We start from the raw sequence: 19,011 nt of genomic DNA on the forward strand, positions 1-19,011 counted from the left end.
CTGAGCTTTGATAAGTAGTGATGAGCAAATTTTTTCGCCAGGCATGGATTTGCAGTGAATTTCCACATTTCGCTATTGGCGAATTGTTTCGCTAAACTTCCGTCAAAATTTGCAGTGGAAAAATTTGCTGCACGTCAAATTGGACGCGGTCATGGCAAAAAAGGGTGCGGTCGTGTAAAAAATTACAGCGACAAGCAATAGATGCATGCGCCAAAGAAATAGACGCGGGCGACAAAATAGAAACAGGCGGCAAAAAAATTGCGCGACAAATTCGTTTTGCGAATTTTTTTGCTGTTTTGCAAGTTTTCTTGCAGTTTTTTATGGCGAAGCGAAAAGAGACAGATTCACTCATCACTATTCAGAAGGAGCCAGCGCTACACATTAGAACAGCTTTCAAGTAACCTATTGTTTCTCCTACTCCCATGTAACTGGAGGAGTCCCAAGCCTGACTTGGATTTCTTACTATTGAGTGCTATTCTGATACCTACTGGGAGCTATCTTGCTTCCTTCCCATTGTTCTGCTGATTGGCTGCTGGGAGGGGGGTGATATCACTCCAACTTGCAGCTCAGCAGTAAAGTGGGACTAAAGTTTATCAGAGCAAAGGTCGCATGGCTGTGGCACTTTGGGAAATGAAGAATATGGCTAGTCCATTGAGAAATTTCAAAATTAAAAAAAAAAAAAAAAAATCTGTTTGTGTTTTTGAAAAACATATTTCAATGCAGGATTCTGCTGAAAAAGCTCTATTAACTGATGCGTTGTCTCCATGACACTATTCCTTTAACCATATCTCTAAATTTAAGTGTATAGTTAAAGAAACAAATACAAGACAGCTCATCACACTACTCCCTTTTATGATAATGCAATTTAATTTTTGAAACACAGTTTAACACTGTTATTTTTTGTCACATTAGAGGTTCAAATGTTGTATATTCTTATTTGTAGAGGTTCAATAGCTAGGTGTCTCTGTATCAAAAAGCTTCCTTATCTCTTCCACTGTGACAGTAAAACCAAATGCAGATTTCTTCAGGCAGCTGTACAGGAAATGTAAATCTCTCAGATAAAGGAATCTTTATCCTCCTATGTATCATAACAGAACATTTCTTTCACTGTATATCTGCCATAATGCAACACTTTTTTTTGTTTGTTTTATACTTTAGAAGAGAAGTAGATATTAGCCATACATAAAGGATCAAGCTCAGTGTGGAAAGTGCTATTATGGGCACAATTCGGCACAAATCATCATGTGTTGTATCCAGAATGCAGCATTTCCCACCCTCCAAGTGTAAATGTGACCATTAGGGCTCTGGCACACAGGGAGATTAGTCGCCCGCGACAAAACTCCCTGTTCGCGGGCGACTAAACTCCCTGGATTGCCATCCCACTGGTGAAAATGTATATCGCCGGTGGGATGGCATACACGGCGGTGCAATTGCCTCCACCTCCAGAGGAAACTTGCGCAATTTCAGTGAAATCGTGCCGCTGCGTATGCCATCCCACCGGCGATTTACATTTTCGCTGGTGGGATGGCAATCCAGGGAGATTAGTCGCCCGTGACACGGGAGATTTGTCGCGGCCGACTAATCTCCCCGTGTGCCAGAGCCCTTAGGAAGAGTTGTGTTCAATTTATGTCAAGTGCAGCAAAATGTCATTACGAGAACTTGGATTGTTAAAATATTTAACTGTGGATAACAAACAAAATGTATTATTACATATATCTGAAATACTATTTGAAAGCATGAACTAAATCACCGAGTTTTTGTATTATTATTTTTTTTTGGAAGAAATCACATCATTATTTTACCTGAAAGCAATAGAGAAATGTGTGTGTGCTTCTGAAACTTAGAATTATATTTTATTTTTCATCCCACAAACCCAAAATCAAATCACCACTTTGTCATTCAGATTAGAAATAAATATTGCAGTCAAAAAGCATAAGGGACTTTAACACAAAGATTTCTAAACACAATTCATGAAATGGATGTTATTTGATGCTATGGATTACAGGCAGTTAAGAAACCAAAGTACGGTGGCATGCCCTGCTTTTTATGCAGCTCTTTCTTTTGGATATGCCATTTTCCTCATTATATTGGAAATGAAATATTTCTGGCTTTAGAATTGCCTTTTCATCCCCAGCCAGGCACAGAAATAATATTGTATACAAACCTCTACATTATACATGTAATTTCCCATTCTTAGTTTATACGTCCTGAAAGCCAGTAAAGAAGGGGCATGCCACTGATATCCAGGTAAAGCACTATAACTGATGGGCTGTAGCATCTGCCAGAAAAAGGTGGCTGCTGTCCCATTTACTTGTTTTCCAACACTGCATGTGTGGCAGTTTGGGTCATTTATCGGAGGCTTGGAAACATGACAACCCTCACACTGAAATGCAGGGCTTTTCAATATATCTTTCTGTCACTTTCCATTACTAGGTACTTTGTTTAAATCATACTGTAAACTGATCTGACATACTACTCAGTTCATTGCCAAAAAATCATAGGAAGCTAAGAACCAGCTCACCAAAGGCTGTTTGGACTTATATTTTGAAATTCTTTTTGAAACCTCATTGTAAAGAAAGTGTTAAGAAAGCTATAGCATGTTAACTGAATAATAGTAATTCATTAAAAAAATGGTGTTAGCTGTCATGAATTACTGGCTGATAATTCCAAGGTATCTCTGGCTACTGATAAAGAACTAAGTGATTGGCATTATCTTTGTTAGTTTTTAAAGTGTGGGGTGAATAAAAAAAAAGAAAATTTGGTAACAATATTATTATTTTTGCAAGGTCAAAATGAAACATTTACATTTTTTAACATAATCAATTATTATGCAAACATTTTAAAGGGGTGTTTCACGTTTAAGTTAATTTGTGGTATATAATAATGACCTATTCCTATCAAGTTTCAAATTATTACCTAAGAAAGGATTTCCTTCACTAGTTACCATTGTAAATCAGTACAACTATGTCCCACCTCATGATTAGCAATTACATCAACTATAAATCCTGCTTTTGCCATGTATGTACTAATTAAAACCTTTGACCTCTTATAGGCTCTGCATTTTCTTTGACAAATTTTTATCACCTGGGGCAGATTTCTTCATTTTTCAATCAATTAGCATTTTAAATAAAAGTGACACTTTCCATTGACTTCTCTGGCATCATCGGATAGATAGATTTTTATTTTGTATGCCTTTGATTTAATCAATCACGGCAACAAAATCATGATCAAGATTTGTGGAAATCTCTTGCAACCATTGAATATTAATAAATCTGCTCTTATGTGTGGTGCATTATTATCACATATTTAAAAAGGGCCAATAGTGATAAGCGAACCTGTTTGCTTTGCTGAAAAATTAGCAAAACTTTGGAAAAAGTAGACGTCTTGCACAGACTCTTACATAGGTCTATTACCTTGAGGTTACCATCAAGGCCTTACACAAACTCATCTGGTCCAAGTACCACTCTAAATGTGGGTCCTCTTCCCTGGGGGCCTCTCCCTAAGCACTGGAATTCAGACAATGCATAGGGACATCATACAGATTCTGGAGCTGCTTACCTTCCTGCCCTATTCCCCAAAGGCATTTTCCTTGCCTTTATTTGGGTGCCTTATCCCTGTCTCTCTTTACTTTAAACCTCTAGATTCCTGTACTTCACTCCAAGCCGTCCGGGCGCCCTACGCAACCCGGCCGGCCACCTGGCCCGCCCCGCCCCCTCCGTTGGCGCACATGCGCAGTTCGGGGGGGGTGATGCCGTGGGTCATTGCCCCCGCCGCTGGTCATTAGCGGTGGGGGCAATGGCAAAGTAGAGGAACTAGTGGTAGGCAGCAGAGGCTTCTGCCTGGCGCCCCCCAATCATTGCGCCCTAGGCAGCTGCCTCTTCTGCCTACCCCTAGTTCCAGCCCTGCTTCACTCTGTTGCTTATAGCAAATTTGGTGTTACTTGGTCCTGCCTGCCTGTGGGCAATCCTTAGCACCTCCATGAATTGTCAGTGGAGTTAGTGTAACTACTTTGACTATTCCTTCCACTAGTGGAAATACTTGAACTGTTACAGTAGGGAACCCCAACATCTGAGCCACATGTAAAAAGTGTCGGTGAGCCACATAAGCATAAAAAAGTTTTTTAGGGGTTGCCAAATAAGGATTGTAATTGGCTATTTGATAGCCCTATGTGAACCACAAGCCTGCTGGTGTCTCTACGTAGAGGAAAACTCTATGCTTTTAAAACTTGCCTCCAAGCCAGAAATGTAAAAATGGCCACCAGCTTTGAGGCCACTGGGAGCAACATCAAAGGGGGTAGTGAGCAACATGTTGCTCATGAGGCATTGTTTGGGGATCCCTGTATTAATACAACAATTTTATCCTGAACAAGGCAATTAATGGCATATAGTACAATTTTCAATTGCAATCTGCAAAGCTTAAACTAACCAGGTGGCTGTCCATTTTGATGAAAAGTGATAACGATGGTAGGTACACAAGATATAGTATTCAATGTTTGCCCTATTACACACACTGTTGACCAATTATTGGTGCATATTAATTGACTGAAATATGGTACTCTTGAGAGATAAATATTTAAGGTAATGTTAAGGTGATAACTTTAGAGATTATTACTTTCCTATAGCTGGATGCTCTATTAGTTTTCAATAGGCCATTAAAGGATTACCTTATAAACACAGAAATGATGATTAGGGTTCTGAGAAAAGTGGACTTAAGATTACCATTTCCAACACCACACTGTAATAGAAGAAGGTGAAAGAAGTACATGGAAATATATGTACTTTCCTGGTATTTTGTGGAATACAGTCACATATTATATGGATGGACTCTGGACTTAATAATTGACCTGCTATTAGATGCTGTAGGCTGGTGCTTATTTAGGACATCAGTCAAGGCTTATGACACTAATTTTATTCCTATGTCCTGTCATTTTCTGCTGCCCTTTAAAAAAGGGAATGAACCCCTAGCAATTGATCTTTCTTTGTGCAGCTTTTTTAAATAGAAATAAGCTTATTCTACCTTCTCACAAGAATTCCTAGTAGTCTACTACATTTTTTTGTGTCCAACTGCAGTGATCCTGGGCAAAAACTTGAGCACCCCTTGTTATTTTCATTAAGGCGAGAACACACGCCCCCAGAGTATCTAGCCTATATGTTTTTTCTATAAAGTAATCTTAAGCCAGAACAATGTCACATGATCAAATGCAATGGTTTGCAGAGGATATTTTGAAATTTAAAGATCATTGTGTACTTGTAGTAATTGTATGAAATTATTATTGTATTAATAGGTTGTACCTCATGAGCAATAAAGGTCAAGTATAAATGTTATTTTTACTCATGCCAGATCATCTAACCAGTAAAGAAAACAAAACATTAAACCCTATATGGGACCCTTTAGACAGAGGACCATATTTAAGACTCCTGAAATTTCAGTCTAATGGGCATTGTGTCCCACTGGCCTGGAGATAAAGGGATCCACTAAATGTTCAAACACATATTTTTCATTGCTGTTTACCAGATAAAATATGAAGCAGTTGTAATAACAGGGATCCTACAGATTTCTTATTAGAAACCCTCTTATTTTTGGGTAGGGGGAAGGGATGAATTTTCTCTATTCCACAAATTTCCAAATCATTTTGAAGAATAAAAGAAATCTCTCTATCTTCTGTGTCGCCTTAAGAAAAAGTATCCTTGTTGCTAAGCCTCTTTTTCAATCACTTTTAATAACTAGTTGAAAATCCAATTCGCCTTCTCTAGCAAAAAATTATTATTGAAAATCATGGTACCATACACATAAATAAAACCATTGCAATTTTTATAGATACACCCCCAGGATATCTTTGCCTTCCTTTTTGCTAGGCAACACAAAATCTGACTGAACTGCAAACATTTTGGTAACCATAGGAACATTTCTATGACTTATATTTATATTTATTTATAGTTTACCCTGCCATATAGTTAACTTTACGTGGATGTTGCACAGTAAATGTGAATATGATTCTTAGGTTTGTAGACCAAAGTATGTGTTTGATTTGTCAAGCACTGAGCCAGCCTGTGGCAGAAGATAGATAATGTTCCACAATAAATCCTATGTCATGTCTTTAAACTGCACAAAACACTTAAGCAGTTGGGAAATGTTATGGGCCTAAAGCATGCATACATCTGCAATGCCCATCTATCTGAATCTGGGGAATTAGTTGGTACTCGCAAAAGAGTTTTAAGAATAGACCTATGGAACTTCATTAAGGCAGTAATTGCAAAACCAAGAGGAGTCATGCAATTCATTTATCAACCAGTGACATACATAATGTGACTCATTCAGGTCAGACTGTAAAAGTCAGAACTGTGCCCATCCATTTTACAATTCATTAATTTTTTAACCCTAATTTAGCAACTAAAGTTCAACAGTCCTTTCCAAAACGAAGAACAAGTACTTTTACAATTGTATGAAATAAATCCAGCTTAAAGGTGGGCTACATTTCAAAAAGTCTTAACTGAAAATACTGCTGCATTCTTTCTTCCAGGTCTACTGAGGACACAGCGGGTCTGTTCTGGTTGAATTGATGGGGACACTTAGGAGTTTGTGCTTTATTCTATTAAGACCGCATGCTAAAGAAAAGAGACAGAGGGCGGTTATATAACCTGAAGTGCTGTACTACTACTGACAAAATAGAAAAACACTACTGGGCACATTTACTATCACAGCAGCACTGAACACAATTGTTGTGCATATTGACAGTATTCATTAAAGGTACTTGTTTGCAAAAATGCTCCTTGAACTTCCATGTGTTTGTGCCAAGTGGCCTCCCAGTCTCTACTGATGAACCATGCATAAGTACTTCCAAAACCAATTCTGCCAATTTGGATCACAGACCTGTTTTTGCAATTTTGCATTTTTTAACACATTGCATACAGTTGGCTTGGGTGCAAATCTGCAGACAACCACAACTACACTGGAATAATGATGAATAGTGATGGGCGAAATGGATTCGCGGCGAATTTCCGCATTTCGCCATTGGCGGATTGTTTCGCGAAACGGGTGAAAAAATTTACTGCGGAATAATTCGTCGCACGTCCAAAAATTGTCGCCGGGGTCAAAAAACAATAGTCACGGGCATCAAAAGAATAGCCGCGCAACGAAATAATAGCCGCGGGCGACAATTTTTTTTGCCGCGCGACATTTTCGTCGTTTCGCGAATTTTTCGCCGAATCAAAGCGGAACAGATTCGCTCATCACTAATGATGAAACAATCCTCCATTGTGGATAAAAAGAACATGTCTAATTATGTATTACTAAAATAAAGATGTTTTACATTTAGATGTTTTAATTATGCTATGTGACCCTGAATGACACACTCCTTTGTATTTGTAGTATTTGTATTTGAAGAAGACAGTAAAAGATACAGGGCACTCTTGGGATCTTTTACTGACTTATGTATGGAGTGAGTCCTGTTAATGCATTTGACACAGAAACAGGGGAACATTTTTCACCAGAGTATTCTTCACATCAACAGAAAATGGTTTGCCACATTGTTCCAGATGCTAAAACAAAGACATCTGCAAGATATAAAAGTGCATTAACTATTGTTACCAATCACCATTTACTTCTGGTCTTCAGAAATTAGACTAATGAAAACAAATGCCTAATAATTATGGATTTTTATGGATTATTACATTTGTACTAGGTCCATTACGACATAGATTCCATCATTGGCATCAAAACCTTTATTGCTATAAACCTGTTATTACTCTGCCAAATGTTTGTCTAAGAGTTTTTAGCACAGGGTGCTACTGTCCCAGCTAGAATGCAAGCTTTATTCATAGGAAGAAATATATCAGTGTAGAAATTGTGAATTTCAATATCCAAAGATGAAACCTTCTTGATAAATTATCATCAACCCTACCTGCCAAAGTATAAGGTAAAGCTAGTTAGATGTTTAGCTCTCAAGTTATATTTACATACTGGATATTTCACATAGACTATGCCATGCGTCATGGCCCAAAGTGCAGGGGAAAAAGGGGTGAAAATTACTTCCCACTTTAGCCCCTTAAGCTTGATGGGTTTTTTTTTGGTACAGATGAAGCAAAATAGGTTGTAATGCAAACCACCAGTCTGGCAGGTTCCCTTACCTTTAGGTACTCCGACTGGGGGGTGGGGGATGAGCTCCAATTATATCTAATTCTGATATTAGTAGGTTTTGAGTTAGAAATGCAACAAACTTTTCTGGGACCCCAAAAAAGGCATCAATGAAGACTGGATTATTTGGGGCCTGCCTGTTTCCTGATTTTTTGCACCACATACAAGTGCAAATAACATCTGCACCCAGCATTAATACATTACCACTTTTATTTTTAAATTAATTTACAACTTCACAGTTGTACCGTTATCTTATATTTTTAGGGCAAATAGATTAGAGGAAAATCCAGATAAATGCGCCTAAATTGAGGTCCTCCGTTGCATGTAGAATGTAATAATCTTGGTTATCTTAGGTTAGTTATTGATACTGGGAATAAGGACTCAACAAAAACAACATTTTTGCAACAGTCTTGCTATTAGTTGATCTGAAATGCATCGTGCAGGTTCACCATAAAAATGCTAATTACTAATTGTAATTTATTACACTCATCTCCCTCTACACAAGCCCTGTACACTGCCAATAGGCTTTAAAAGCTGGAGAGAATGATTACTGCATTTCAATCAGTCTGACCTGTCTGACACTGTTTATATCAAGGATATTGTTTAAATCAGCTTATTTATTTATGTTATATATGCACACTCAGACTCAAACAGAAGCATAGCAAACTCTAAAGCATACAGGAGAAAGTAAATCATTTATAACATAAATCTTTCAGATTCATAAAGAATGCTGTGCAGAGCTTAAAAGTAACTTGAAATGCATAATTAATCGTTTATGCAAATCATTTTTCAATTGTAAATACAGTTTATCATGTTTTACACTTCCGCTTTATCAGACAAGAAATTATACATGGTCAGTGTCCTTCTTTGCTAATTTTTTGGATAATCTTTAGACCCTGTAAAGTCTGCCCCAGGCAGGCAGGGAAGGAGCCGGCTCAAATCAAAGATGCCATATTGTCCAGCATCTGTTCTTAGTCGTACAGTATTTGAAGTTTTCCAACAAAGCACAAAGAAATGCCAGCTTTGAAGCTGTCTGCAGAGATAAAAAATATGAGATGATCACCTTTTGTTTGATAAAGATTTGCATTCTGATACGTTACCATTGAAATAAACAACTTGCCATCATAGAAAATTAATTAAATCTGTCCAGATAAAATACTTCAACCTAGACTGTGATACAATAAACTAAAAAAATCATATTTATTACTCAATAGCAACATTTAAGGCAAACACAAAATATTATTTTGTGGAGAATTGGCAAGTAGGGATGTAGCGAACCTAAAAAAAAAAGTTCGCGAGCGCGTTTGCGAACTTACGCCAAAAAGCGCAAATATTCGCGAACTTTGTGAACCCCATAGACTTCAATGGGAAGGCGAACTTTAAAACCTAGAAAAGCCATTTCTGGCCAGAAAACTGATTTTAAATTTGTTTAAAGGGTGCCACGACCTGGACAGGGGCATGCAGGAGGGGGATCAAGGGCAAAAATGTCTCTAAAAAATACTTTGTTGAAAAAGCGTTGCGTAAAAACGGGCAGACCTAGCGGAAATACGCGGCGTTGTTTGCTATTTCGCGCTATTGGCACCATGGAAACGGGATTTGCTTACACCAGTACTAGGCTGAAAAACACCCTGTGTGGTTGTGCGGCGTTTTTTTAGGCTGAGAAAGAACGCGGCAAACCCAAATTGCGAACATACGCGGAAAGTTTGCGAACTTGCGCGTTCGCGAACACCTGATGTTCGCGCGAATTAGTTCGCCGGCGAACAGTTCGCTACATCTCTATTGGCAAGTACTAACATCAAAGAAGCAGCTTTTCCAGACACTACTGCAATGTTAAAGGTATATTCACCACACCCAAAGTGTATTCATGTTCCTGTATCCCATAGAAGTATGCTGAATATTTATACCCACATGTTGCATATACAAGCGCCTTTTTTCCCTGCGGCTATCCATAAAGTACTGTTTGTTGTGTCTTAAAAATCACAAAAATCTAGAATCTCCCATGGTGAAGAGCAAGTGTGCAGAATATATCTTTGACATTACAGTAGTAGTGTCTGGAAAAGCTGCTTCATGATGTTAGTACTTGCCACTTTTCCCCAAAATAATATTTAGCGCTTGCCTTAAATGTTGTTATTAAGTTTTCATTTGTGATAAATAAGATTTTGAAGTTTATTGTATCACGGTATAGGTTAAAGTATTTTATCTTGACAGATTTATTTAATTTCTTTGATGGCAAGTTGTTTATTTCAACGGTAACATATCAGAATGCAAATCTTTATTAAACAAAAGGTGATCATCTGATATTTTTATCTCTGCAGACAGCTTCAAAGCTGGCATTTCTTTGTGCTTTGTTGGAAAACTTCAAATACTGTACGACTAAGAACAGATGCTGGGCAATATGGCATTATTGATTTGAGTCGGCTCCTTCCCTGCCTGCCTGAGGAAGACTTTACAAAGTCTAAAGATTATCCAAAAAATTGTAAAATAAAGGACACTGACCATATATAATATCTTGTTTGATAAAATGTGATAAACTGTACAGTATAATAGTATAGATAAGGATAAAAAGAGGAGGGTAGTAAATGTAATTTGGTAATATCAGGACAGGCATAACTCAAGCAACATCAGTAGGCAGACCAGATCAAAAATCAAGAAGTTGCCACCAAGGACAAGGGGAATGGAAAGTAGCAGGAAACTGGAGCCACTGCAATGTCTGAAACAGGTTCTGGAACAATGCAGAGTCACATTCAGACAGCAAGTAACCTAAAATGGGCACTGGCTGACCAGACTACAGGGGGATTTCTGGGCAATGAGCAGCATCTGCAATGTAATAATAATCAGTAAGCTGCAAAGATAGTCTGATCTTCATCTTCATTTGTCAGAAGTAGAAGCACAATAATAAAGTAAAGTCAGCCATCTGCTTCCCTAGTGGTAAAATAAGACAACTAGAAAGCAGCAAGTCAAGCTCAGGAGGGAGACACATCTAGTGTGGATCTCTAATATTTAATTTGATGGAGAGTAAACTTATAAAGCAGTGATGCACAAGGGACTTTACTGAAGCAATTAATTAGCATGACCTAGAGGGATATCAACTAGAATGAATCTCTCATACAGTTTGCCCCACCATGAAACAATGACATTACTTGCAAATTGCCATAGCTTCAAATAAAATGCAACAAATTGCTTGAGCAGCAGCATTTGCAAGAATAGTCTCTACCAAAACAAGAAGAAAGTGGTGTTAGAAAATATTTTTTGAGGATAAATTTATTACGTATCTCCTGTGAAAGTCTTAGGGCCAGATTTCTTAACATTCATATTTTTTTCATTTCCATGAATCAAACTTATTAGAGCAAACAGTCATGTATTTAAATAAGTACCCTAAAACCACATATTTATTAAGTGTAATCACCATGAAAACCACTCCATCTAAAAGCTGGCAAGGTCATGAAGAAGTCAATGGGAGCTGTCCTTTGCAAATTGTAAAATATTTAGTCACTTCTAGGTTTTAGAGGGTTTTTTTTTTTTTACAAGGTCGCTTGTAATGACGCAACAATTCTTAAAGAGATACTTACACCAGAAATTAAACCTTTTTTTACATCTATCATAACATTGTTATGCTATTTATAATTTTGCCTTATGCTTTGACATTACCTATCTGATCCCCTATGTTCCTCTATGAGGGGGCTGCCATATTTGTGCAGCAGCAGTAGTAGTAGTCGGTTATCATTAGACGTGACAACTGACAGATTGAGAATAGTGATGAGCGAATCTGTCCTGTTTCACTTCCCTGAAAAATTCCCGAAATGATAGGAAAATTTGCGAAACAGCGAAAAATCCACAAAATGTGTTTGTTGCGCGACTTTTTTTATCGCCCTTGTCTTTTTTGTTGCCCAAGTATTTTTTGGCCGCGACTGTGTCCATTTTGCATGACTAATTTTTCCACAGCAAATTTTCGTGGAAGTTGTGAGAAACAAATCACCAATGGCGAAATGTGGAAATTCGCTGTGAATCCATGCCTGGTGAAAAAAATTGCTCAGAAGAATCAGGTTTAGGAACTTCAAGTTACAATTAATTACAGAAGCAGCCCTATCAGCCAAAAATGACCAACATGACCTGTAGGGAATATTTTTTTTACATTAATATTTTGAAGAGTTTTTTTAGTGTCAGAATCACTTAAGTAAACAAAGATTTGAAAGTATTTGTGTTAATTTTTTTGTATTTGTTCCACAATTTTTTTTCATTTGTGCTTTTATAGTTATATGTTTTCATAAATAAGGAGACCTTTGTGCTGTTTTTTAAAAAGTAAGTTTAGGTGTGGTAAAAACAAATATGAAAATTACACACATATAAATTTCAATATATATGTCCCTCAAAACTGCACAAATTCCCATTGTAGCCAGTCTATTTATATTAATCTCTCCAAAGGAAGAAGGAATGGTTTTATAAAACTTAACATATCAGGATAATGTCTTTATCTAAGTCAGAAAGGTTTTCCCGCCATTTACTATCATTCAGATATGAAAATTTTTTGACTATCGCAAACGAAGTACGAAACTTTCGTATTCAAATAAGCAGAATTTTCACGACTTTTCCAAACATCAGAAATTATCGGATTTCATGATTCGGATTTATACTTTGATGAATCTGGTCCATGGTAAAAAAAAAAAAAATCACTAATCACTATTGTGAATATTGCAATTAAAATTTCAAAATTTGCCCCAATTTAAGACTTGGGGCATGGAAAACTTGTTGTTTTCCATGCATATTTCAAGACATTTGAAAAATGTGATTTTCACATTTCGTGGGGACAAAATGCAATAACCCCACATGCCAAAATGCAGAAGATCCAGAAGATAAGCTGCCGGGGTTAAACTTTTGATTTTTTTTTTTGTCCCTTTCAAACCTACAAACTCAATGAATTTCGTGATTGCAAAAACTTGAATTGTGAAACATATTTTCAAAAATAAAATGCAGCTGCAATTACATTCCATAAAAAGGCATTTGCCATGTAAAATGCAATAATGAGGTTGCAACTGTTAATAAAAGTGCCCCTGTCTCATGTTATGTAAGAATGTTGATAAACATACAAAATATTTATGTTACAAGAAAGAGTTTAACAACTGCTGGCCAATACATTTTACTTTGACTTAAATTAAAGTCAACACTAAAAAAATAATAATAGAGATAGTCTTTTATTATCAATAGCCCAGAATCATATAGATGGAAATGGAGGCATTATTGGATAGATTTGTTAGGCCCTGGGAACAGGTTGGCATTTATGCAGTGCCAAGTTTATCAGTTTAATGATGTCCCAGATGCACATACTGAAAGGGAATGTTATTTTATTTATATGATGACAATACAATATCTAAATAAACAGATGTTTTTAAACAATGACAATCTGAATGAAAGTGTCAGCCCCACCCTGGCTTTCCATTTTCAAGGAAACATATCCAATTTGAGCCACTTGCATTTATATTTTAGTGACAGAAACCTGATAAAAATCATCTTAATGATTCATTACCATTCAATACCATTATGGAATCACTTATCTTTATTAATTTTTTTACTGCAGTCTTCCAACCATTGATCAATGCGCCTCACTAATACCAGCCTTATATACTGTAGCTATTCTGTTGGGTTTTTATTATTAGATTTGCCAAAGCCGGATTAACTTTAAGAAGGTCATCTTATTCTTTTCTGTAGTGTGTTGTTTTTGTTGTTGTTATGTTATACTGTATATTCTTCATTTCTGAAGTTTATTCAGATAGTATAGGGATGTTTTAAAAGGCAAGGAAAGGCTAAATGTCTCCTTATTTTGGGCCCCTGTATAAGTTTGGTATAAAAATTGTCTGAATTTTTCCCCCCACAGAATGCTGCAAGTGACAGGAGGACTTGCCCTGACATTAGAGGAGAGGCTGTTTCATGTACAGAATGCTGAAGGAAAGGGTTCACAGTTTCACAGGGTTTCACAGAAATATAAACAGGCAAATAGTTTATTAAATTACCTACAGAGAACAATGGTAGCTTCTTTACTGGGCTTTCTATAGTCTTTTGCTACAATACTAGTTTTAAACAGTTTTCTAAATAAACAGTAATACTGTAGGTGATAGAAGAAACTCATTCCAGGGATAGTTAACCTTTAAAAAACAGTGATAGTTAACCTTTAAAATTACCTTAATTGGCATTTACTAAGCTATTTTGAGAAAAGTTTTTTTTTTAACTGACAAATTCATAAGTTGAAAGTCCTATGGAGTTAATCAAACACTTTCAAAGGGAAGTTAATTACACACTTTCAAGGGTAATCCCATCATTTTTTTTTTTTATTTCACATAGTTTCAAGTTCTCCATCCTGAAAACCAAAATAAAATTCACGTAGAGTCCAGAATAGATATGAAGGTTCATTTATAACTTTATTTACACAAATAACATTGAACATAATATAAATTCCAGCCAACAGGCGTATTCATGCTCCGATGGCAAGTTAAAGCAGGTAAGCCCCACTCCGTACTACTAGCTCCTGGGACCAAAACCCAAGGAGGCACTGAATCACACTTTATATGAGGAGAATATGAGCCCCCTTGCCACCTGTTTAGTATTCCCTCTGCTCCCACACTGCTATGACTGAACCACCAAACTTTAACTTCAATAGGGGTGGGAGGGCCAGATGTTACCTCTGTGCTGCTAAATAGCAAAGAGGAAGGGGAACTCCCTGCAACCGCCTCTTATCCCTTCCCTTGTTGCTCATTCCCCCCTCTGTACAGTTTACCTTAATCCCTGTCCTCCCTAACTCGGTCAAGGCTCCCCTTTCTTGACCCCTTGGTGTCTGGGCAAGATTTTTGATAAAGGTCCCGGGTGAGGACCAAAACGTCGATCTAAATAAAATAAGTATTTTTTTTGATGAAATTTTCCTCGTGTGCATCAGCATTTTTTACATATATATATATATATATCATCTAACTGTTTTTTTGTTCCATTGGCCGTTCCACTATTCTAGTGCTTCTGTGCATAAAATATACATTGTAACACATAATAAAATGGCATTTTTCTTTTATATATATTCTTGATCAACCATGTATTATGCAACCTACCATATAATAAATGTCTATAATATTAACACAGAAAAATAAGTAGTTTTTATCTATGTTAAAGGTAGTTTACAATATAAGGATTCAATAAGATTCTATATAATATGATTGTCTGTATTTCTGGGTTGTAAAACATCACATAATTAATAAATATACTAAGCTATGATTCTTTAAAGTGGCAGTGCTCAGTATTGCACTGGACTTGACGAGACATGGCTATATAATACTGACATGTGTATAGAATTAATCCATAGCATTAAATATGGATGCTCCTTCCCTTACTTTGCTAGTTCCTAAAGACTTAAGTATTCTGGAAAAAAAAATGGCCTTTGGTACTACGTATAACATACAGAGCAAGCTATTTCACTTGCTATCCTTAGCATATGTAATTAGGGGACACTTACATAAGTTATATTAACATGTTTCCTAGCTCTCTTCTACATAGTAACATAGTAAGTTAGGTTGAAAAATGACACACATCCATCAATTTCAACCTTTTATGTCTATATCAAATCTGCCTAACTGCTAGTTGATCTAGAGGAAGGTGAAAACCCCTGCTGAAGCCTCTCCTAAAAAAAATTCTGACGCCAAGATGGCCATTGGACTAGTCCCTGGATCAACTTGTATTATGAGGTACTTAACTGTTCTACACAATCCAAATTCTTAATTAATTGAATTCAACCCTAGCAGGTACAGGTATGGGATCCGTTATCCGGAAACCCGTTATCCAGAAAGTTCCGAATTACGGAAAGGTCATCTCCCATAGACTCCATTATAAGCAAATAATTCTAATTTTTATAAATGGTTTCCTTTTTCTCTGTAATAATAAAACAGTACCTTGTACTTGATCCCAACTAAGATATAATTAATCCTTATTGGGGGCAAAACAATCCTATTGGATTTATTCAATTCTTAAATGATTTTTAACAGACTTAAGTTATGGAGATCCAAATTACAGAAAGATCCCTTATCCGGAAAACCCCAGGTCCCGAGAATTCTGGATAACAGGTCCCATACCTGTACTGTACACGTAGAATGCAGAACTGGTGCTAAAGCCTTTGTGTGACTTAGCTCTCTAGGAACATAGTAAATACATGAGTTCCACTAAATATAAAAAGAGACAGTATACTTTCTCATGATCAAGAAGTGAGTTGCTTCAGATATGACGTGGGTATATATTACAATGCTATACCTTTCGAAACTAAAGCTTTACAGAGGCTAAAGATGCTTTGTACTGTTTTCACAATATCAGATAAATGCAATACAACATATTTTTCTTTATATAATCTAAACCCTACTGTTGGGTTAAAATGTAACTTTTTTATTTTTGCCTGTTATTTAGCAATCAATAAACAATCTTCCTGAAAGCATGGTTTCTGCACCCGCTCAAATCTTACTGCATGTTTGCCTAATTAATAATTGATTTAACATTGTAACTGCAACTAAGGAACACATCAGTATATGCTCTCTGGATTTCACTAAGATGTTGTTAGCCCATCAAATGCCCTAGATGGATGTTGCTAGTGTTTAATACAGTTTTGTTACTAGGAACAATTTATATTTCATACTCAAATGTTTTCCATATAAATAACTAAGCAAGCATTCACATGTTTAAAAATGAGTTTATTCGAATGATAAACTTAGATTTTAGATTGTAAGAGCTCTTGAGCAGGTCCCTCTCTACCCCTTGTATCAGTTATCACTCATATTTTGTATGTAATATGTATGTTTGGTGTAAACACCAATTTTTTGCACAGGGCTGCAGAATGTGTTGTTGCTTCATAAATAAGTGTAATAATAATAATAATAATAATAATAATAATAATAATAATATAATACAAACGGCCCATTTACTAATTTTTCAGGTCAGGAAAAAAAATGTGTGCACCAAAAAAAGTGTCAAAACTTGTATGACTTTGTTTGTCAAATGCTAGATTATTTAAGAAAAAACTGAATAGTGCAGAATATATATAAATATAGCAGAATATTGCCACATGCATTTTTTCACAGAAAAAAAGTTGCACACCTTGCACAAGTTGCCTGCACCTGAAATATGTTACTCCATTCATTTTCAATGAGGCTGAAAAAAATGGGAAAATAAATAAAGTTGTTCCCCTTGACATTTTTTTTTAACCCTGCCAGCTATTATTTGCTGAGTTTCTTCTTCTGAAGTGTATTTAGAGTATTCTGAGTATAGTTATATTCATTTTTTCTCTAATTGTAAAAAAACAAGGACAAAAACAATATACAGGTATAGGACACATTATCCAGATTGCTCGGGACCAAGGGTATTCCGGATAAGGGGGCTTTCCGTAATTTGGATCTCCATACCTTAAGTCTGCTAAAAAATCAATAAAACATTAATTAAACTTAATAGGATTGTTTTGCATCCAATAAGGATTATTTATATCTTAGTTGGGATCAATGACAAGGTACTGTTTTATTACTACAGAGAAAAAGGAAATCCATTTTAAAATTCTGAATTATTTGATTAAAATGGAGTCTATGGAGCTTTCTGGATAACGGGTTTCCAGATAAGGGATCCTTTACCTGTATTGCTAAATTGGCCCCCTAGAGTACTATCAATATGAGACTGGCTGACCCAACATGTAGTAGTGGCTTCTCTAACAAAGGGTGGTTGTATACATTTCCCACAAAAAGTTTTACAAAATTTCGGTGGGTTCAGGCATTTAAGAAATATTCCACTCCATGGTGATTTTTTTCTCATGTAAACAGTCAGCAGACTACTGCAAGTTCAAGTACCCTCCCTCCAAAAGCAAATGGCAGCATGTAAACTCTAAGAATATTTTTAACCTAACTTTGATGTGGATATTTAGCATTTTAACTATGTTACTGCTTTATTATTTTTTGTGCATTTTACTGTTTCTCTAGCCTATAGACACAGTTGTTGCTATGTTTACTGAGTTCAGTTTTTGGTACCAGTTCCCTTTTGGGGGAGGGTTCCTATTCACTTTTACTAGTCAGTTTGTCTTCCTTGAGGAAGGTCACCATGAAATGATTGAATAGGATTTTCCTTAAATACATTTATCAGCTCCCATATAAAATTCAAAAAAGTTCTCAAACACAAGCACTCATAGACGAGGTATAGTTCAACAATGGTGCTAGCAGTAAACAGAAATCGGTATATTATAGAAAAAAAAACCAGCTAACATCTGCACTCAAAACACATTATCATTCATCCATTAGACAATAAACCTAATCATGTCTTATTGCTTTCACAGTTATACAAAAGAACAAAAAGCATAATCACTTTAACAAACATGTAAGGCTTAACCCCCCGGGGCGTGCAGTCCTTTAACATTGCACCCTTACCTTGAACCTGTGACCAACTTCCTCCACCCATTTCACTAGCTGTGCCATGTGCCAAGACTCCTTCCGGCCCAAGTGCCCATCAATATGGTGTATGGAGTTAGAGTCACCTGGTGCATTAATAAGATGCATAGGTCACATGTCCACCCACAACCAGCTATATACACTCCCATTCTAAAACCTTAAATATTAACCCATTAAAGTGCAGTAAAAAAGAACTCATTAGGCAACTCATCATTTCACATATCGTTTACCAATTTATATGGAGAATGAAAGGTACCCTTTATACCAACTCTAGAAAATAAAACAATTTATAACCTCTATTAAGACCCTTTGGCTATAAACTACAATCTTTTTATTTACCAAACCTTTTCATGTATACAATCTACAGTTTTCTTACTTGGGCAAAAGATAGGGTCCAAATTTGGACAGAAAAGAATATTAGTCTGTTACTTTCATCTGC

General features: G+C 36.3%; 1 protein-coding gene across 2 annotated transcripts in view; it reads right to left on the reverse strand.

The window, feature by feature from the left end:
- The window catches only part of sgcz (sarcoglycan zeta), a 390,798-nt gene that overhangs the window by 87,654 nt on the left and 284,133 nt on the right, over positions 1-19,011 (reverse strand). The window contains exon 1 of one of the 2 annotated variants that reach the window (XM_031895416.1): positions 18,552-18,628. The exons of the other annotated variant lie outside the window; for it this stretch is intronic. Within the exon in view, the coding sequence (XP_031751276.1) occupies positions 18,552-18,599 (48 nt within the window). The 5' untranslated portion in view covers positions 18,600-18,628. Of the gene's footprint in view, positions 1-18,551; positions 18,629-19,011 lie in introns of those variants that run through there. 2 annotated transcript variants of the gene reach the window in all.

This window comes from Xenopus tropicalis, chromosome 1, assembly GCF_000004195.4.
Source record: "Xenopus tropicalis strain Nigerian chromosome 1, UCB_Xtro_10.0, whole genome shotgun sequence".
Classification (NCBI taxonomy): domain Eukaryota; kingdom Metazoa; phylum Chordata; class Amphibia; order Anura; family Pipidae; genus Xenopus; species Xenopus tropicalis.